Source organism: Dromiciops gliroides, chromosome 3, assembly GCF_019393635.1.
Source record: "Dromiciops gliroides isolate mDroGli1 chromosome 3, mDroGli1.pri, whole genome shotgun sequence".
In the NCBI taxonomy this organism is placed as follows: domain Eukaryota; kingdom Metazoa; phylum Chordata; class Mammalia; order Microbiotheria; family Microbiotheriidae; genus Dromiciops; species Dromiciops gliroides.
Genome location: NC_057863.1, coordinates 162,834,455 through 162,857,123, shown reverse-complemented (window position 1 = coordinate 162,857,123; position 22,669 = coordinate 162,834,455). Strand labels below are relative to the sequence as shown.

The window sequence follows — 22,669 nt, the reverse complement described above, 5'->3', positions numbered from 1 at the left end:
AAGATTCTTCTTTGTGGCAGATGAAAGATAAAATAACTGAGGAAAACAAAAGTTTGATATTCTAAGCATATCAATGTATTAAACAATGCAGGCCAATTGCTTAACAAATTAGAACCAGGGCTCTTTCTCAGCTCAGAGCTGCTTTGTTAGGCGATTGGCCTGCATTGCTTACTAAATCGATTTGCTGAAGGATTGCACCTTTATTTTCCTGAGTCATTTCATCTTTAACCTGCCATAATTTTTGACAAGCCATCCCAGGCCAACAGCTTTCAATAAAAACTCCCTAGAGTACTACAATTTCACTTTTTCTTGCAAGATTCCTTCCAGAGGTAGGATTCCTGCTCTTGATCCCTATTTCTTCTGAGCTAAGGAAAAGTTTAGGTTTAGTTTAGATTTAGTTTTCCATAGTGATTGGAGTGGTATAGAGTAAGATTGTTTGCTACAGGGATTGAGACTGTTTAAATTTAGGTTAAATTTGTCCCAGCAACTGGAGCAGTTTAGTTTGGGCCCACCTTAGGGATTCCCTAAGTTTAGGTTTGGTTGGGGCAGCTAGGTGATACAGTGGATAGAGCTCTGGGCCTCAAGTCAGGAAGAGTCTTCCTGATTTCAAATCTAGCCTCAGATACTTAACTAGCTGTGTGACTCAAGGTAAGTCATTTAACCATGTTTGCCTCAGTTTCCTCATCTATAAAATGAGCTAGAAAAGGAAATGGCAAAACACTCCATTATATTTGCCAAGAAAACCCCAAATGGGTTTACAGAGTCAGACTTAACTAAACACAAAATTCCAAAATATTGCAAAATCAATCAATTAATCAATCAACAATAATTTATTAAAGATCTATTATATGTCAGGCCCTGAGAATGAAGAGACAGATTAAATATTAAGGGAGACAGCTGGCTAGGGTACTGGATAAGGTGCTGGGCCCAGAGTCAAAAAGAGTTCAAATATGACCTCAGACACTTACTAGCTGTGTGATCCTAGGCAATTCACTTACCCTACAAACTCTTACAGATGTTACCCTTCTAAGATAAATAGGAGCCTGGGACCCCTAAGAATCCTTATTTATTGTGAGGTCTTATACCTCGTGGTCAGTTATATAAAAACACATATTAACTGTGATCCCTAGTCGGTATCCATTGAGGAGGAAGCCAGCAATACACAAATTTAAAGCCAACTCTGATGTCTACCCTTTCCCTTAGTCCCAGTCAGTACCTCCTACATTTCTCATGGAGATCTCTGATCACTACAATGGCCCAGTTAAGTCTAGAAACACTACAACTTCCAGAATGCAACCTTTCCTTCCCTTCCTCCCTCTCCCATTGTTTCATGAAAATCCTGTCCTACAGGACCCTGGGAACTGAAGTTTATTTTCCTATCTCCAAAAGACCCTCCTCTCCCACTACTCACCCTCACACCTTTTGAGGGTAAGGGAGAAGAGAGGTATTCATACCCAAAGAATTCAAGTCTTCAATTAATAGTCATTCAATTTCAAAATGTTGCTTTGTTTACCTTTACATTATGACTTATGAATATAGAGCTATACAGTGAGTCTGAAAGTGTAAATTTCTGAGAGAGTTGAGTTTTGGGGAAGCAAACAGGGTTTTTTGTGACTCGAGACTGTAGTACTTCATATTCTGAGTATTGATTAGTATGAATGATAATATTTTTCTTCTCACTGAGAACAGGTAATGTGTTGAATAAATGAGATTCAATTAAATGCTATCCCTCTCAGATTTCCGCTATTTCATTTACATGAACTACATTTCCCAGAATCCCCTTGGACCCAAAGCTATTTAAGAATTACATCCATTTGGAAAAGAGATTATTTAGCAACTATTTGAGAAAAGAGCCAATCACTTTTGCTTTCACCTTTGGCTGGTCCTGGAGGGCGACTCACCCAAGGTGATGCTCTAGCTGCAGGAGTGTAAAAGAAAAATTCATTTTGTTCGTTGTAAAGAACAGCGTGGGGCTTGGTTGAATCCTCTGTGTGGTTAGCATAATTGAAAGAGAATCCCCATCTCCTGCGAGTAACTCTCCTGGAGGAAATAGAGGTATTCGAGCTTTGGGTTATTATTAAGGAGAACCTACTTCAAATGTAATTGCAGTTATAATTGCCAGATGTGTTTGCAGCTATAACTGGTGAATGAACGTGTCTCCACGAACGAAGTGGCACGTTCCCTGCTGGTGCTGGCCACATTGGAAACTTCATTGTCTGTGTGTTGTTTCACCAGTAAACCTTGTAAATGTTTAGCATTTTGTTGCTTTGCTACCTCTTTCTGGAAACAACTCCAGCATTTGCTGCGACCGGTGAAGAGAGACAAGTGAACCCAGAAAACTGTTTGATATGGGGACCTGGCCTAAAAGCCAATGTTGTTCTGCCTGCCCGGTATTTCTATATTCAGGCTGTGGATTCCACAGGTCAGAAGTAAGTAAGACAGCTTCTCCTTAATACTATTTTTAAGCATGGTTAAATCTTTCCTAATTTCATAGGCTATTTCTGGGGAAGGAAAAAAAAAAAAAAGAAGGAAGGGAGGGAGAATTTTCAGATTCTTTTCTCTTAAAAATTTGCCAAATTCCTCTACTGCAAGTAGTGTTAACCTTATAAATGCCAGTTCTCCCATGTTCTACTTATTATTGACTAATAAGACTTGACTTGGTGGTCTTTCTATTGACACTTTTTCTTAAGCATGATGGAGAATATTTTCAACAGAGAGATTGAAAACCATCCCGCCTGCCGTAGTCCTCTCATTTGCTTGGTGAGAGACTCCTTTGTTTTAAATCTAACTTTTTCAGAAGTAAGAATGAGAGTTTCCTGAGGGCAAAGACCGGGTTTTTTTTACTTTCTTTGTATCCCAGTGCTTACCCACAGTGCCTGGCACATGGTGAGTGCTTAGTAAATACTTATTGACCAACCGATCGATAAAGGGTTTAAGAAATTTGAAATTAATTTCAACCCAACTTTTACTCTAGACTACATTTCAGCTCCATCTAGTGGTTTCACCCCCTTTTTTTCTCTTTAGACTGTTCCCTTCCATTCACCTGAAATTAAAAATGTTTTGCAATTTTCAAAGGAAAATTGCAACATTATTTCTAACATGGAGGTGGCAAAGTATGAAATCGATGAGTTGTTTGTTACAAGAGAAATCCTACCACTGTAAGAGGTTCAATTCATTAAAAGTGTTTCATAATCAATGCTTTTTTAAATACTATTTTAAAACAAATACTTCTGAATTCATAACTTTTTTTTTCCACTAATGGATGTTCTGTAGAAACAGAATCTTTGGAACTGGCCAGTTAATACAGATATGGAAAAGTTTGGGGTAGGAACAAATAATTCTCTGGGTTTTTTTTGTTTTTTTTTTCTCTTTTTTTGTTTTTTCTCTATTTGGTTTTAAAATTAAATGATGGTGACTTTGGTCACCAGGTCACATGATTGTTCAAACATTCAGAAAAATCTGTGGCCTGATATATAGGCACAGAGCTCAATAACCATTCCTTTTAAGATCACTTCTGTTCATTTAAAGTAATTGTTTAAGGTAGAAGTTACAAGTCATAAGATAAAATAATGTGCCTACTCTGCTAAAATGCATTTTGTGAAAGATTAATCTTGTTCACATAGATCTGTCTAGCACTATTCTGGGACAAGTTTCTGCTAAAAAATATCACTGCTACCTGAACAACTGCCTTTTCTCCATCTTTCTGCATTTGTGGTACATCTTTGCCACTTCAATATCAGAAATGTATGGCAGAAAATGAGAAAGCAAAAAGGAAAATAAAAGACAAAGGAGAGTAATAAAGGCTATTTACTATCATGATCAGGCTACAAATTTCCTTTGAGTACAATTTGGAGAACTTTATTAAAAGATACATTTTTTGTCCTCATAAGTTGTCATTATTCCTGTTATAGGTTCACTTCCTCTCCAGGTGAAAAGGTATTCCAAGTTAAGATTTCAGCACCAGATGAACAGTTCACACGAGTTGGAGTACAAGTTTTGGACCGAAAGGATGGATCCTTCATTGTGAGATACAGAATGTATGCAAGCTACAAAAATCTGAAGATAGAAGTTAAAGTCCAGGGTCAACATGTAGCCAAGTCTCCATATATTTTGAAAGGTAATTTAAGATATGGCTAATTGCAACACTTCTTTGCATGGCTTATTTCTTGAAAACCCAGAAACAAATAATAATTTTTTCTTTTTTTAGTAGAACTATTTTGACATTAATTCATAAACGTCATAGTTTGAAAGCCCTTAAGGAATAAATTGAAACTGAGTGTGATGACGCACTCCTGTAATTTCACTTACTGGAGAAGCTGAGGCTGATGAATTACCTGAGCTTGGGAGTTCTGAGCTATAGTAAATCAGGTATCTGCATTAAGTCTTACATTTGTATGATGGGCTCTGGAATAGGGGAAGCCACGAGGCTACCTAAGGATGGGCAAATGAAAATTCCCATGTCAGGCAATAGTGAGATGAGGCCTGTGAGTGACTGTGACACCTAGCCTGATTGAGATAAGGAGACGAAGCCTCCAAAAAAAGAAGAGTAAATTGAAGCCTGGAGTGATTCAGAAGCTTGACAAAAAGAGAAAAGGTCTCTCAAGATTGTATCTGAAAAGAATTTATATCTTAATTAAAGATAAATATGAATATTTATAAAAAAAGAACACAATCTATGAAGAAAAAGGCAGGCAAATAAACAGCTGAGTTGTTTTTTTTTTCCTCAGAAGATCCACCATTATTTCTTGAGTGTAGATACTATCAAATATTCAAATCACAAGCCTGCATCTATTATTATATTATCTTCATGGGTTCTTGTGATTCCTCCTCAAAAAAACATCCCCATCTAGTGGGTGAGCAACTTTCCCTGAACCTAACTAGCCTAGTCTTGGCAGCTGAGGAAAAGCAAATATTCCTTTTTTTTTTTTTTTTTGGTGGGGCAATGAGGGTTAAGTGACTTGCCCAGAGCCACACAGCTAGTAAGTGTCAAGTGTCTGAGTCTGGATTTGAACTCAGGTCCTCCTGAATCCAGGGCCGGTGCTTTATCTACTGCACCACCTAGCTGCCCCCTACCTACTTGGCCCCCAAAAGCAAATATTCTTGCTGCTATAACATGGTATGTTTTTAGATTGGAAAACAATTTGATTTTTATAAGATATTTGGTCATTTTTTTAAATAAAAGCTATTTACAGAGAAGTATAAATGTGGTCACTTTTTTCTTTTCCGACCCAGTGTTTCATTCAATAAATATTAAGTGATGTTCAGGGCACTGTGCAAGACACTGTGGAGAACACAAACTGAGTAAGATTCCCTGCCTCCCAGAAGTTTACAATATAGTTACAACTTATTTCACCCAGATCACTAAGTATAGGTTGTGTAATATTGGGGAAGCAAAAGATTATTTTAAACTTAGCAGGAGAACATCATGGCTGCCTATAAAGTGAAGAATTACAAAACTTTATGCTCCCAGAACTCGCAAAATTGGCAGTTCTTGAGACATACATAAGCTCTATTTCAACAAGTAGAATAAAAAAAAAAAATGATGTATTTCCCAGAGAGAAATTCAAATCCAGGATGGAAAATGGTCAGATAAGTAGCTGTTTAACAGCTTCAGAATCTAAGTTTTATAGCCAGAATGTTGAAGAGTATATTTGCCTTAATAGTTCAAGGGTTCCTGATTTCATTAATGTTGATATTCTTGCTGAATCAAGTAGCAACCCTTCCATACCTTAGTAGACAGTCTTCTTGAATCTTGTGGCCAAAAAAGAAATCACCTTGGAGCCGGCTGGGGAAAACCACATGTCCCCATGGCCAAGTTTATCTATGCTATTCCTCAGAAAATAGATGTGTGGAATCTGTCCTTTGGCTCATACTCAAAGCCTTTCCAACTTGGTAGAACACATGAGAGTTTGTGATGTTCTTTTATAGCCTTTTGGGACATAGAGTCACTTTCATGCCTTACTGACACATCAAAATAGAATTTTAGTTAGATGGGGGGGGACGATTTATTAAGTAAATATTAAAACTTGGTCACTGGAATTTCCACAGGAGACCCAAAAGCTGGATGATTATGTAATAATGAAAGTAAGGACAGGGTTTTTGTTTTTTTCTTTTTAATGGGGAGAGAGAGAAAATAGATGGGTTTTTTTTTCTGAAATCCACTTGCTCATCATTTCTTATTACATAATAGTATTCCATTACATTCATATACCATAACTTATTCAGCCATTCCCCAGTTGATGAGCATCCCCTTAATTTCCAATTTTTGCCACCAGAAAAAGAGCTTCATTTTTGTACATACAGGTCATTCCCCTTTTTTTAATTATCTCTTTGAGATACAGACCTAGTAGTGGTATTGCTGGGTCAAAGGGTATTCACAGTTTGGTTGCCCTTTGGGCATAGTTCCAAATTGTTCTCCATAATGATTGGATCAGTTCACAACTCCACCAACAGTACATTAAGTGTCCCAATTTTCTCACATCCTCTCTAACATTTGTCATTTTCCTTTTTTGTCATATTAGCCAATCTGATAGGTATAAGTAACCTCAGAGTTGTTTTAATTGCATTTCTCTAATAAAAAGTAGAAACTATATTTTTTATTAACAAAGCATCCTGATTCTAATAATTACTACCTGAATGACTAAGGCCAGATCTCCATATGCTCTATTAAGTTGCTTATAAATATAATCATTCTTACTTTTAATATAAGCACTTGTCCACAAATGGTGGTGGTAGTGGTGGTAGGGAGGATGGCGTTCATGGTTAGCTTAGAAGAGATCACTACATGAAGTCAAAAAGGTGGTACAATTATAACAAGAATTCTTTTCAGCACATAACAGAATTTGGTATATAGTGGGTCCTTCTTGACACCCCAATACGTTTGGTTACTATTGTCCTGGAAGAATTGGCACTAAAAATATTCCAGGATAATAAAACAATATTTTAGTAGCCTATAATTCCCCTCTAATTTGTCCAAAAGCTTTTACTTTATATGTAATGGTAGTGATGTTCTGTGCGTGTGAGAATACTAAGTGACATTATTGCTGCTACATTTTGACACATGATTTTTATGTAATTAGGTCCTGTCTACCATGAGAACTGTAACTGTCCTACTGAAGACAGTGCTACCTGGCTAAAGGAGATGAACTGCCCCCAAAACATCCCTCAGATTCAGAGAGACCTTGAACCTTTCCCCACAGTGGATCCAGATAAGATTGCAGTAGAAATCCCACAGAGGTTTGGACAAAGACAGAGCTTGTGCCACTACACCTTGAAAGACAACAAGGTATTGGTTAAAAGGACAATTCTATGTTTGGGCCTTTGCCCTTATTAAAGAGGCAAAACTTAGTAAGAAAAAGTTGAAAAGGAATTTATTAACATCAAGGCAGAATTCATTGGTGGGTTGGTGCTGGGGCTCCCCAGATTTAAGGGGTAACCAACTTTTATAGAGTTAGCATCTTCCATAGAAGGGCAAAGGTATTTTGATTGGATCACACAACTGTGAGGAGGTAGGACTTTTGCTGCCTCTGTACTTCTCTTTATATTTTGACTGGTTCAGGATTCTAATGAGGAGATGGGCTAAGTGAGCAAGGAGTACCACATTGCCACTTTTCATTCTGAGCAGATGGGATCAGTGAAAAAGAAATACCATTAGAGCTAATGCAGACTGCCCTCTTCTGCAGGACCACCCTCCCCAAAGTCAAGCAAGATTAAAACATGGTGTCCACCCAAATGACTCTGCATTAGTGCCTGATTTTACATGGTACAATAATGCATGTAGTAATTTTCATTTGTTTTCCATTTTTCATCTCATATATACCATATATCATATCTATCACTAGGTAGAGTTTTATAAAAAATCACAATAACAATGATATGACCTGCTTGTTCTTTTTTTTTTTTTTGGTGAGGCAATTGGGGTTAAGTGACTTGACCAGGGTCACACAGCTAGTAAGTGTTAAGTGTCTGAGGCTGGATTTGAACTCAGGTCCTCCTGAATCCAGGGCCAGTGCTCTATCCACTGTGCCACCTAGCTGCCCCCTGCTTGTTCTTAATGAAGGCAATACTTTTTGACTGGCATATCTGCTTTCAAATTTTCTTTCAGATCTATATCAAGACTCATGGTGAACATGTAGGTTTTAGGATTTTCATGGATGCCATTCTACTTTCTTTAACCAGAAAAGTGAGTATGTTTTATCTCTTGATTAGAGTGCACATCTCAAGTTCAAGCTTCTTTCTATGAAGTATTTATAGACAGGTAAACATCAGTGGTGTTCTATATTATAGCATTTTTAAGAAGCTGCCTTCAGTCCAAGTCAGAGGACAACCTCATAGATTTTAAACAGCCTTAGAATGAGGTGTTTTGGATGCTTCAGTATGTTAAGCTTACATGAATTGGAGGGTGAAGATTCTAGTGACATATTTTGGTGTCCATATTTAAATATCTCAAACTGCTGAGGACAATCAGCTACATACTGTTGATACCACAAACTACCTACTGGGCATCTCCAACTTAATTTTTCCATATATACAAAATAGAAAATTATCTTTTCCCCAAACCACCTTCCCTTCCTAATTTCCTGATTTCTATTAAAACTCTACCCAGTCACCCAAGTTCACAGTCATTCCCAACTTTGCCTTCAGAGCCCTTTCCCCCCATATCCCAACAATTCCCAAGGCTTGGCAATAGTACCTCCACAATCTCTCTAAAATCATTCCTCTCTATCCAGTCATTTGGCGACCACTTTAGTTCAGGACCTCATTACCTTTCATTGGGACAATTACATTGGCGTCTGAAATAGTTTCCCTGCAGCATCCTTCCCTTCCTTCCCCCCTGCCTCTCTTTCTCCAATCCATCCTCCAAACAGGTAGCAAATTGATACTCCTAAAGCTAAGTCCTCACCATGTTGCTCTCCAGCTCAGGAAGCTCCAATGACACCCAATTGCTTCTAGGATAAAAACAAGACGTCCTATGATGTTTTAAATCATTCACACTCTAGCTGCTCCCTAAACTTTCCAAGCTTATCGTACATTTCTCTCCTTGTAGCATTTTATGTTCAAACCAAAGTGCCTTACATACTGTTCATCCTATGCATTTCCATCTCTTATCTCTTTGCCTCTGAACAGGATGTCCCCAGTGCCTGATATGAACTCCCTCTTCATCTTAGCCACCTTTAAATCCATCATTAGCTTCCTTTAGCTCAAAATGCCACTTCTCACAAGAATCCTATACTGATCCCTTAAGTAATTAGTGCCCCCCAAATTACCTTGTATCTCCTTTGTATCCATGTTGTATTGCTTAATCTATTTGAATGATGCTCCACTTAACCCCTCCCTACTTCATCATAAGTTTCTATAAGGACAAAAGCCATTTTGTTGTTGTCACCTTATTCCTAGTACCCAGCACAGTAGGGATTTAATAAATGCTTATTCAATTCATTAATGAATCAGCCGAAGGCACCTGTCCTATTTGATTTCCTTGTTGTATAATGTATAATATAAATGAAATATAAGTAAACAACAAACATTTATAAAGCACCTTAGAGGATCACAAAGCACTCGAAAAATATTCTGCATGTATGGAACTGTATAGGAAAAATCCTATCTCTCGGTTATAGAAGAAACATTGAAATTGTACGGTAAGAGAATCAGCCAAAACTAACTAACTAACTAAATAAATAAATAAAAAGAATAATGGTCATGATTCTAGTACTCTACTCCATTGCATTGAACACCAGGATGAGTTTCAATTGTCCCTTGCCACTAACTCAGTGCAGATCTTGCTTGGGAAATAAATCTAATTTACAAGTAACTTAAGTATGTAATTAGATGTGTCATTTATATTTCTGAACCTCAGTTTCCTGATCTACAAAATGGGATAATATCTTCCCTATCAATCCCACATAGCTGTGTTAAGGAGCTAATGAGATAATTTATACAGTACTTTTATTTTTGTTATTAAGAAAAATCAATAGAGCAAGAACCTATAATTTTATCATCAATGCAAATGCAATCCCTCTAAAATTTGGTAGATAAGTCTCAGAGACTTGTCTAAGGCTCACAAGAAGTTAATTGCCTTGCCTGGGCTTACAGAGGTATTAAGTGTCAGAGTTCAGATTTGAACCAAGGTCCTTTTAATTCCAAGTTCATCATTTTATTCTGTCTCATTATTATTAAGATAGAGAAAATAGATTTATATAATGCATTGAGTATAACTTATTTCTGAGTCAGTAGAAAAATATCAACTGATTGTATTTTTGATTTAAAGTATAAACCAATGCAAATGCTCTCTTAATCAAATTTAGATCTCTCCCCAAAGGGGAAGACCAGAGAATGCTAAGGCTAGTTCTCAAGATTTAAATCCCCTTCTTCCTAAAAGAGAAGGCAACCAGAGAAAGACAATGCCTCTAAAATTAAAGTTTGTATTAAACAGAGAAGAAAAGAAAAATTTAACATGTCGCAAGGGTACTATCCAGCCTATGCTAAAGAGGACACCGTGCAATAGATTGGAAGGGGTTTTATACAGTTTAAACAAAGGCAGGTGGGGCAGCTAGGTGGCGCAGTGGATAGAGCGCCGGCCCTGGATTCAGGAGGACCTGAGTTCAAATCCGGCCTCAGACACTTAACACTTCCTAGCTGTGTGACCCTAGGCCAGTCACTTAACCCCAATTGCCTCACACACACACAAAAAAAAACCAAAGACAGGTAAGGAATTTGGAGGAAAGGGATCTGTGTGTGCGTGCATGCATGCATGATTTCAAGGGTGGAGGAAGTGGCCTTTGATAAGGAGGCAGTTCAGTTCAAGGCTTGATTAGGAGGTGTCTTGTTAAGGAGATCTCTTCAAAAAGAAAAAGGATGTTCCAAAGTTAGAGAATAGCTGAAGAAAAGGTCCATATCCATAGTTACATATCCTGTAGTCAGAGAAGTCTTTGGATTCAGGGTTACTATTCCCTGCCCATCCAGCTACATTTACTCTTGGTCATTTAAAGGATTGTTGGTTTGTCAGCCAATGAAGCCAGTCCTTACAAAGTTGTTCTGGTTATCTGGATAATTGGCGGCGGGGGAGGGGGGGCGGAGGTCAAGAAAATCAAAGTACACATTTTTACAAAAGATAAACTATTTTGTCAAAAACTGGAGTTTCAACTTGTTTTCAAAGGGATATCTGAGTCCAGTACTTTTCTCCAGTCTCTCTTTCCCTCCTTACTTAGTCCTCTTCTTTCTTTCTCTCTTATATTCTCTCCTTTCTTTCCCTCTCCCTTTCCTGCTCTCCTGCCTCTGCTTGTCTGTCTCCCTCCTCTCTCTACAGATGATTTTTCAATTTCTTAGCCTGTTGTTACTAAATTATTCTCATTTTTATTTTGTAGAAGAAATGGATCTCTTTTTCTGAGAAACATTTATCAATTAAAATTAGTAATGGAAACTCAGTGAAATGATGGCTCCCCAAACCATGATGTGTGGACCCAAGCAAGTTTAATAAGAAGAATAATTCCGTCTAGCAAATGTTTACTGTATAATACTTTATAAAATGCTTTCACACATTCTATATTTACTGGGTGGAATCATCCTTATTATTATTAAACCCACTTGGGTTCATACATCATGGCCTGGCAACCCATCATTTCCTTGGATTTTCATTTCTGATGTGACTGATAAACATTATTCTAAGAAAGAACAATGTGACACACCTAACAACTCTTGTGGCAGTCAATCACTAGGATTATTTTTGTTTTCTTAGGTGAAAATACCAGATGTTGAGTTTTTTGTTAATTTGGGAGATTGGCCTTTGGAGAAAAGGAAATCTAATGCAAACCTCCATCCCATATTTTCCTGGTGTGGTTCTACTGATTCCAAAGATATTGTGATGCCAACCTATGACTTGACTGACTCTGTTTTAGAAACTATGGGCCGGTAAGAAGTCACTTACAGTTTTCTCAGAGCAGGAGTTTTATTTCTCTTCTGACTTTTATCCAAATAAAATTATGATGTATGAGCCATCAATTCTATGGTTACTTAGTTTTATGTAATCACATGATTTCTAACATATAGAACCTGTGAATCCATGATATGACAGTTTTAGAGAAAAAAAATAATTGATTTTTCTTTTAGGGTGAGTTTGGATATGATGTCTGTCCAAGCTAACACAGGACCTTCATGGGAGAACAAAAATACTACAGCCCTCTGGAGAGGGCGAGACAGCCGGAAAGAAAGACTTGAGCTTGTAAAACTCAGTAGAAAACACCCAGAACTCATAGATGCTGCTTTTACCAACTTTTTCTTTTTTAAACATGATGAAAGTTTATATGGTCCCATTGTGAAGCACATTTCATTTTTTGATTTCTTTAAGGTAAGACATCAGTAATTTTTATAACTTTTTCTCAAGGTTCTAATTTTTGTGACTAACCTTTATGAGTCCCAAGTGTTTGTCCTTATTTAAATGCTACCTTCTGTTTTATTAAAGCATTTTGCCCAGAAAGAACTTAACTCATCCTCATTTTCCCAAAGCCATACATGTTGTTTACAGCTGGCACAGGATGAGAATTACTTGGCATTCAGGTGGCTATTCCCAAGCCATCTGGTGGGAAAGATCTAGCTCCTGGCCAAATGCTACATCACCTCTGTTTTCCTTAGATCAAAGGGGGCTTCTTATGCCCAACATGTGAATTGTTCTTACTACATAGAAAATAGCCCCAACCCACCAAACCTAACTGGGTTTTCCACTCCAGCATGTCTTACAGCCTATCAGATTTATTTTTTGCTTGTGAAAGTATCCATTATCAACAAAAATATTTTGCTATACAAAGAATGAAACATATAAAAAACTAAATTGTAACATTTTGCTTTTTTAAATATATGTGCGCTTTGCTATATATTAAATGTAACAAGGTAATAGCAAAACTGTTTTATTTGTATCCCCTCCTGCACTTTTTGTGGGGTTTTTTTTCTGTACATTAAAAAAAAATGTTTTACTGATGTTTGTTCTTTTCGCATACCTATCGCTACCTACCAGTCATCCATCCCCTTTACCCCCACATCTCTCCAATAGAATTCTGTCCTTACAAATATTTATAATCCAGCAAAACAAATCAACACATTGGCTATGTCTGTGAATTTATATCTCAGTCCATTCTCTGTCAAGAGATGGATGGTATATTTAATCATCAGTCTTTTGAAGTCACTATTGTTCATTGCTTTGAGCAGAGATTGGTAGTCTTTTAAAGTTGTTTTCCTTGACATTATTTTTGCTACCCTTGAGAAAAATGTTATCTTATTTTTGCTCCTTTCACTTCACATGTATTCATTTTTATACTTAAAAAAGGTGGTTTGGGTTTTTTTTTTTAGCTCTACCTGTATTTTAGTAATCATTAAATGTTTTGTTGTGTACCTTCTACCATCAACAGCTGCACAAAACCTTTATCAAGCACTTTAGATTAAGCTACTATGGTAGGTGCTGGGAATATGAAGAGTTCTTACAATTGTCCTAATTTTCTGAATTGTGTTTGTCATTTCCTATGGCGGCAACATTATTCTATTATGTTCATATACTACAATTTGTTCAGCCATTTTCCAGTTGATGGACTTTTATTTTCCAATTTTTTTTGTTATCAGAAAAAGTGTTGTTATAAACATGCTCGTATATATGGACCCTTTCTCTCTGTTGTTGATCTCTGGAATATATCCCTATAATTAGTATTTCTAGGTCAGAGGCCATACAATTTAGTCACTTTTTTTTTAGCATAGTTCCAAATTTTTTTCCCCTAAAGTGGTCAAATCAATTCACAGTTCCACCAATAGTGTACCTACTTTCTTTATGATGACTGACTTCTCAAAGCCTCTGCTATTTTCACATTAGCCCCCGCCCCTTAAAATCCAAAGCATTTTCTACATATTAGAGGCCTGCAATTATAACATTTCTGCAAGTTTGCCAATTTTCAAGGTCTTTCGTCCCAAGGCTTTTTATTCCCAGAAGACATTTGTGTAGCCATCTGGTGTTTAAGAGAGACAGTTAACATGGTACAGAACGTGATCTCATTAGGCACACAAGTGAAGTAAATAAAAGACTACAGCCATTACACTTTCACAAATAAACAAATATTCCTTATGGTGTCACCTTCTAAATAAAATCTTCAATTTAAAAAAAAAAAAAGGTTCTTTCAGATTTAGCCTTGTTGCTGATTTTGTGATCTCCGGGGCACCATCCAAACTGAACATTTTGTTCTCAGTCAGTATGCAGGGAACAATAAAACATTAACACAATAACGTTAACTAAATGGTAAAAGCAGGGAAGAAAATCAGCTGCTCAAACTGTCCCAGGGGGTGAGAAGGAAACCTAATTGCAATTCTTTTCTGGTGTATTTTGTTTTACAGCATAAGTATCAGATTAATATTGATGGTACCGTTGCAGCATACAGGCTGCCTTATCTACTAGTTGGCAACAGTGTTGTGCTAAAGCAAGACTCTATTTATTATGAACACTTTTACAATGAGCTGCAACCCTGGAAACATTACATACCGGTGAAAAGCAACTTGAGTGATCTCTTGGAAAAACTTCAATGGGCTAAAGACCATGATGAAGAGGTAAGGCAAAACTTTCATCAACTTAGTTCAGTGAATATGGATTGAACTTTGGCTGTGTGCAGAGCAATGTGGTAGGCAAAGAGGTGGAGATTTGAAATGTAGATATCAGTTAACATTTATTAAGAGCCTACTATATGCCAGGTACTGTGCAAAATGCTAGGGTACAAAGATGAAAAAAAAAGATAGTTCCTGCCCTCAAGGAGCTTAGAACTTAATGAGGGGAGACAACGCACAAAGGAGGAGTTGGGGGAGGTGTAAAGAAGGAAATGCACCGGCAGATGGGCCTGATGAAGAAGTTCAAGGAAGATGTCTACAAAATTGGTCTCTGGATCTGGCAGGATCGTATTGTATAGACCTCTTCCAGAAACAAACAAACAAACAAACTTTTCCTCATGGAAGCTACTTTAATTTCCCTCCTCTTCTACCCTCAGAATTTACACAGGAGAAGATGCTCAGTCCAATTCCCCACTATATACTTGTGACTGAAAAACCAGACCTAAGTTGTATGTTTCTCGATCCATCAGTGACTTTGTCATATGTAAACCAGCAGCAGCTATGCCACCTAATATAGCAAATGGATCACTGCTTGTAGCAATAAGAAAATGAAGGGGTCATTAGGCACTCCAAAAGAGAGCTAGCACTCCTCCATCCTTAAGGGGGGTAATTCTGGTTTTCATTGAAATGAGGAGTTTTAGGAAAGCAGCCTCTAAAATAATTGCTCACTAAAAGTCACAGAATTGAAATTGAGTTCTTATTCATTTTGTGAGGTCATTCTCTCCTCATTTACTTTTTTCATCCTTGGGAGGAAAGAAGGGGACTTATTTTTTCCAATTCTGTTTTGGTACTTTTGTTTTCTCCCTATTTGAATTCCCAAATCAGCACTTTAAATATGCCTTTGCTTGGCCTGTGAGGAGAACAGTCCATTAAATGTCTCCCATTCCATGCCATCTTCTGTTTTGCTGGCTTTGCCTCAGTGCTCTGCTGCCATATCACATACACAAATTGGAACATTTTATTCACCTCAAAAAAGAAGCCTCATTGTAAAAATTATATAATAATGAAAAATGCCATTTTCTTTCATAGGCAAAGGCAATAGCAAAAGCTGGGCAAGAATTTGCAAGAAACAACCTCATGGGCGATAACATATTTTGCTATTATTTCAAGCTTTTCCAGGTCAGTATTTGCAAAGGTAATATAAACATAACTTGTGGTTGTAAATGCCTCCATGGTATAGGTGCTATTTTGCTAGATAATTTGCAAGCACACACATACACACACACACACACAATTGTGTAACTATATCTTTTTTGCAATTGTGAATGATAGAAAATCAGGGACATTGTAAGTAATCAAAAGCCAAAGGACAAATAATGGAAAAGGTCATTATCAGTTGATAATATGTAGTTTCCCTTAGGCCTAGGTGGTGGTCTATTTGTCAGTAAATCGGTCTGTAATCATGCAACATTGTGCATAGATTCATATGTGTTCCTTGTGAAATATTTATTACAGTAAGGTCTCTCTTTAAACAGTACAAATTATGTTTTAGCCTGTTGCTATGCTTCTTTAAAAAAAAATCAGAAAGGAACCTAGGAAATTGTTGCCACAGACACAAACTCTCAGGGCTACTAATCCAAACATAATTGACAATAAAATCTGCCTGTTGCAGAACAAAAAAGTAATAAATAATTTGCATTTAATGGATCTTGTAGCTGCGGCTCCTGTATCGAACTGCACAGTCATACTGTGGCCTGTGGCTCTTCTGTGGCTCTTCAAGGCGCTGATCCATGGTCGTCTGCGACAGGCAGAAGCCTACTACTAATGGATCTCGTTCAGAATTTGTTTCAGGATTGAAAAATACAATGTAGCTTTACTCTAGTGTTCCCTGCTATAGCATAAAGCTTGGTATATAGCAAGGGTCTGTAAGGATGTACTTCCCAACAGCCATTTTTTCTTTGATTTAGAAGATAGTACATCACACCTCTGGCTCAAGGAGCCAGTGTATTTGCATTGTTTAAAATGTAATCATTTGTGAAAAATTGCTGCTTGGATTTCTTCTATGATGTATTAATAGCCTAGCTATGATGTCAGAACAAAACATTCATTCATAAATACGTGAGGTATTTATTCATTGTACACCCTATATAAGACATTCTAAATACTGTGCAGGATTCAAATTTACATCAACTAGTATGCCTGCCCTCAAGGAACTTATACACAAGCAGGGGAGATAAAGCACATATACACCTATCTACTCCACAAGTCAAATCAATTCCCTACTGTATGTGGAGCACTGTGCTGGCTTCTGAGAGAGATACAAAGTTTAGATAAGGTTCCACCTTTGCCTTCATGGAGCTTATTGCCCAGTTGGGGGATATGACACATACAAAGATAAACAAAGGTATATGTTCTAGATGAGCCTTGGGAACCAGGTATTAGCTATACTGAGAAAGGAGGAATCAGAAACTAGTATTTTATGCATGCTCTGAACAGTTGGCAGCTCTCCCTACCCCACACTGGCTGAGGAGGAGGGTGAAGGATCTCGCCATATTAGAAGTCTATGAGGGGCAGCTAGATGGTTCAGTGGATAAAGCACCGGCCCTGGATTCAGGAGGACCTGAGTTCAAATCCAGCCTCAGATACTTGATACTAGCTGTGTAACCCTGGGCAAGTCGCTTAACCCCCATTGCCCCACAAAAAAAAAAAAAAAAAAGTCTATGGCATGGACCTTGTTAGGATAGGGTCAATCCAATTCAGCAAACATTAATTGTATAAAAGTAAAGCTCTGGCATAGTCAGTTCTTTAAAAGGTATTGGAAGTCCATTATCTTAGAATGGAAATGTAGTATTTTTGTTTAACTAGGAATATGCTAGTTTACAAGTGACTGAACCCAAAGTTCGAGATGGTATGGAGAAGGTGGAATCTCAGTCTGAAGATGACCTCTTTCCCTGTAAATGCCATAGAAAAAAGGTAGGTGTGGCTATTGTTCTATTTCACTAAACTGCACTTTTTTGATTTTATTCGTTACTGTTACCAGCACTACCATTCATCTAGTCTCCTGTGTTTGAAACCTTGATTCTTCTCACTCATCCTCAAATCTGCTTATTTGCCAAGTCCCTTTCTGTATACCTCCACAATACTTTCTCACATCTGTCCCCTCTGTTTTATTCCAGATGAATCCTTGAAATACATGACTTGAATCTCTAGTTTGGCATCAATGTAGTAATCGTTACATTTTAGGTTCTGTTAAGACATGGTTCAGAATTTGCCCTAAGTAAATGATCATCTAGCATGTTCATTCATTTTCTCCATAAAGACAAAATGAGAGACTTTATCAAATACTGTGTAGAAATTCAGCTGTACTATGGCTATAACATTCTGCTGACATGCCTGTCTTAGTAACCCTTGAATGTTAATCTGGTACAACAGCCATGTAGAAAAAGGTTAGCTGTGGTTTCTTCTTTCCAAAAGGACATTTCTCAGGTCAGTCTAAAGGGGAAATATCTTTAAAATAGAATTATTGTGGAAATGATGGGCTTCTCATCTCTAAAGTTCTTGAAGCAAACATTTAGTGATCCCAATAGCTATAACTATAATATTAGCCAGCATTTATCTCATGTTTTAAGGTTTGCAAAATGCTTGATGTATGTTATCCTGTTTGATTCTCAGGACAACCCTGTGGTGTAGGTACCTTTATTTCCCTGATTTTATAGCTAAGGATATTGAAGATCACAGAAATTAAATGATTGACCTAGGGTCACACATTTAATAAATGTCTGGTGTAGGATTTTAACTCGGCTCTTCCAGATTCCAAGTCAGGCATTTTATCCACTACACTGTCTAGTAGCCTGTTTAGCTGATCACCTAGCTTTTTGTCAGGGATGTTGTGGAAGGACATCTGTTCAGGTTCATTTTGAACTAGCTAATTGTAGAGGTCCTGCTAAGATTTCTTTGATTCTGATTCTAGTTTATTAGTGAAAGGAAGAGAAATAATATGATGACTTGAGTATGGTATGAGAATTCCCGAGCTGTGATTATTTTCAAAAAGTTGAAAGGAAGCCAGAAGAAATGGACAGATCCAAGGTAATAAAGCAAGATTGAATGATAATTGCCATAGTGAAGTATTGGAAGGCACAAGTAGAAGGGTTAGTGTTGGCAGAGAAAAGGAGTACTTTATCCTCAAAGATAAGAGGAAAGGAGAAGAGGATAGGTGGAAATAAATAGAGGTTTTGAATTATAGAGGGAGGGAAATGAGGAAGTTCCATGATAGATGGCCTCAATATTCTCTCTAAATAGGAGAATAGGCCATCTGTCTGGAGGGGAAAGGGTTGGACAGAGTGTTACTGGTGATAATGAAATTAGAGCCTAGATTTGAATAAATCACTGTGGAGCATGTGTTAGGAAATTAATCAGAGATAAATAAAAGGATTTCTATGCCAAACTAAGTCCAGACAGCTAGGCGAAGGAGTGGATAGAGTGCTGGGTCTAGAGTCAAGAAGACTCATATTTCTGAGTTCAGTTCTAGCCTCAGACACATACTAGCTATGTGACCCTGGGCAAGTCACTTAATCCTGTTTTCCTCAGTTTCATCATCTATAAAATGAGCTGTAGAAGCAAATAGCAAACCACCCCAGTATCTTTGCCAAGAAAACACTAAATGGGGTCACAAAGAGTTAGAGACAACTAAAACAATGGAACAACAAGAACAACTGGATGCTCAGTTGAACTTAGATAAAATGAATATATAGTGGATCCATTCAGCATACTTTTTCAATGATTCAGGAGATAGCCAATACTGAGGGTGATTCTTGGGTAATGAGTATCAGAATGATGGTATCAAGATAAAGGGTTCCATGGTGAAGGACAGGTCCTTATCGAAATTAAACATATGTGTGTGTGTATGTATGTATGTATGTATGTATATACACACACACATACATATGTATTAGAGATATAGATGTGGTTCTTGTGTAATGGCCAAATAGACTTTTTATTAAGGGTCTGTGAGATCACAGCAACTAATAATGTTGAAATTTCCAGGATCTTATATAAAACTTATGATAATTTATAATCAAGGCATGCATAGCTTAGTCTTTTAAAAATATTTTTAAATGAGAATTTTACTGATTTAAAAGTTTATGTGTATATTAATGGGATATAGTTGATTTTAATAAGTCCCTGGAGGAGAAATAACAATCAATTAGTAGAATGTATAATGACTTCTATGTAAACATGCTTTGAAAGTGAGTAGGCTTTTGTCAATATCTATTTTATCATATTTCTAATGCTTGAAGACTATTTCATTTTTTAAAATAGGTTAACTTATTTTCCCTGTAAGTGTTAATAGTTGTACAGAATTGATTTGGGGGATTATATTTCTGGATTCTCCAAACTTTGTTAGCTTTTAAAATATCAATTAGAGCTAGTTTCTCCTTATGGATGAGTCTTCTATTTGTTTATGTAGACAATATTATTCTCTCCTTTACATGCCTAGTGTAATAATAATATTTTTTTAAGTTATACTACTCACATTCATGTTGGCCAGTGAGTCCTCCCTCCACACTAGCATAATGAAGGATTCAGTTTTTGTTTTGGGCGGGGAGGGGGTGATTTATAATGTAAGATTATTGAAATCCATTACTTATAACTGTTATATTTGTTGCATAATCTGTTCTACCTCCCTCCCCAACTTCACTTAGTTTACCCTAGTGGCTAACTAGGCAAAGACTCAGGAAGTAATTGGTAGGAAAGAAGATAGCTCACTGCCATTTAGTGGAAGGAAGGAAAAGAAGAAAGACATTAACTGTTCTACATAATCAGGCTATAATTATACCCTATGTAAATCACTTAGGCAAAGTAAAGATTAGGCATCTGGACTGCCTCTCTCCCACACCCTGCCTATCTATGATTTGAAGTAAAGAGAGAAGACTTTAGAGAAAAGGGAGTCCCATAGAGTTTCATTTGCCTAAGGTCTCACATCCAAGTATTTGACAAGATTATAATCAAAGCCAGTATTAAAACCCACTTCTTACTTCTAATCTCTCTTCTTTCTCTCTGCCATATTCCCTTTTCTCCTTAGTGACTGATCTTGGCATTTGTTTTCACCCAATTTCTCCTACACAAAATGTCGAGGCCCCATAGTGAGTGCCCTGGCTCTCCTTCCTATTTTACATACTAAGAAATAATAAAGAAATACAGTAATAGGAATGAAAGGATTGTGTCAGTGTTGATAACTTTGTTCTTTGTCATTTCAGGCCAAAGATGAACTCTGAAGTTAAGAAATTTCTTTTCTTGGAATGTTGGTGCTCAGGATAGTTCCTTAAGAAAAGAAAAAAAAAGATTATTTTTATTACAATACTTAAGTGGACAAAGAAAACCTTTGCAGTGCAATATTTCGAATTATAAAAAGACAATTTTGTTCTGTTATTATTCAGTGTTATTCCTAGGACTTTGTTTAAAACACATTTTTACAGTTTTGTAATAAAAGAATAAAATCATCATTATGTTTAAGTCTTGTCTTATACTGAGTGAATTGTTTATTATATCTATACAGGAAAGAATTCTTTTTTTCCTGGATAACATTTTCAAAAAGGAGATTCAGAGATTTTCTCAAGATGAATCTGTTGTTTTAGGACATATACCCATTCTTTCAGGTCACTAGTGATCCATATAGTGCCAAATATTACAAGATAATGGGATAATGGAATCTAAGAGTTGGAAGAAATACTTTAATCAGATTTAATTTTATAATTAACATTTATTTTTTCTTCCTCTCTTCTCTCCCTGCCCAAAAAATCATTAAAGAAAAAAGGAAAACAATAGAAAATAAACCCTTGTAATAAATACATATAGTTGAGTAAAACAAATTCCCTCATTGGCCTTATCCAAAAAATATATGTCTCATTCTGCATCTTGAATCCATGATTTCTCTGGGATAGGATGGGAAGCAGAATTCATCATAAATCCCCTGGAATCATGCTTGGTCATTGTATTGATTAGAGTTCTTAAGTCTTTCAAAGTCGTTTCTTTATAATATTGTTGTATAAACTATTCTCCTGGTTTTTCTCATTTAGCTTTGCACCAGTTCATATAAGTCTTCCCAGATTTCTCTGAAACCATCCCTTTAGTCATTTCTTAAAGCATAGTAATATTTTATGTTCGAATACAATAATTTGTTCAATATAATAATAGTAATACTAGGTCAAAGGGGGTATACATAGTTTATTGACTTCGGGGGCACAGTTACAAATTGCTTTCCAGAATGACTCTACCAACTATAAATGAATGCCCATTCTCTCATAGCCCTTCCATTACTTATAATTTTCCTTTTTTGATTTCTTGTAACTCCTATCCACTAAGCCCAACTTTTACCCTCTAGTGCTGCACAGTAGGTACTTAATAAATTCGGGGTTGTTTGTTTGTTTGTTTGTTTTTGGTAATTGAAGATCATTGTCTGATGGAGACAGGTCCAAGAACTACATTTCAATTAAGACTCACTGAAACTTCTTCAGTTGCCTTGGTTATCAATCTCTTTCTCTCTCTCTCTTTTTTTTTTAAATCTCTTTTTAATGGGATACTATGTACCTGGTCAATATAGTTGTAAGGATGGAGGACTTTGTGTGTCTTAGGTATTAGCACTAAATGTATTTGCTATTAAGCCAAATGCTCCCCATGCCTAAATGTAACTGAAAAGCACCGCATCTGTGACTGAGACACACTTGGTGTTTTGGGGGAAGAAAATTTGTGTATGTATCAGGACACACTTTGAGAAAGTTTGGTGTATGAGCAAGGAACTGCAACTGAGAGATCTCCCATGTGTCAATTGGAAAGGGAAAATGCCCGAATGAAAAGAACACTGGACTTGGAGTCAGAAGACTTGTGCCTTATATTAGCTCTACTATATGCTAGCTATGTGGTTTGGGGCAAATCATTTAACTTCTCTGAAATTCAGTTTCTTCATCAGAAAAAAATGAAATGAAATTTTTTCTTTTTTTTTTATTATGAAGTTAAATAACCTTTCCTTATGTAAAGAAGAACAGAAAAATTGGATTGTATGGAAGTGTAAACTGTATTACAGCGGTTCTTAAAGTGTGGTCTG

General features: G+C 36.7%; 1 protein-coding gene across 1 annotated transcript; it reads left to right on the top strand.

Moving 5' to 3' along the window:
• The first annotated feature begins 1,845 nt into the window (after positions 1–1,845).
• POGLUT2 (protein O-glucosyltransferase 2) lies at positions 1,846–20,894 on the top strand. The gene is made up of 10 exons (XM_043995400.1): positions 1,846–2,429; positions 3,912–4,117; positions 7,080–7,285; positions 8,105–8,182; positions 11,735–11,907; positions 12,106–12,343; positions 14,365–14,574; positions 15,658–15,747; positions 17,434–17,541; positions 20,826–20,894. The coding sequence occupies exons 1-10, from the start codon at positions 2,248–2,250 to the stop codon at positions 20,841–20,843; spliced, it is 1,509 nt and encodes a 502-aa protein (XP_043851335.1). The 5' UTR covers positions 1,846–2,247; the 3' UTR covers positions 20,844–20,894.
• The last annotated feature ends 1,775 nt before the right edge of the window (positions 20,895–22,669 follow it).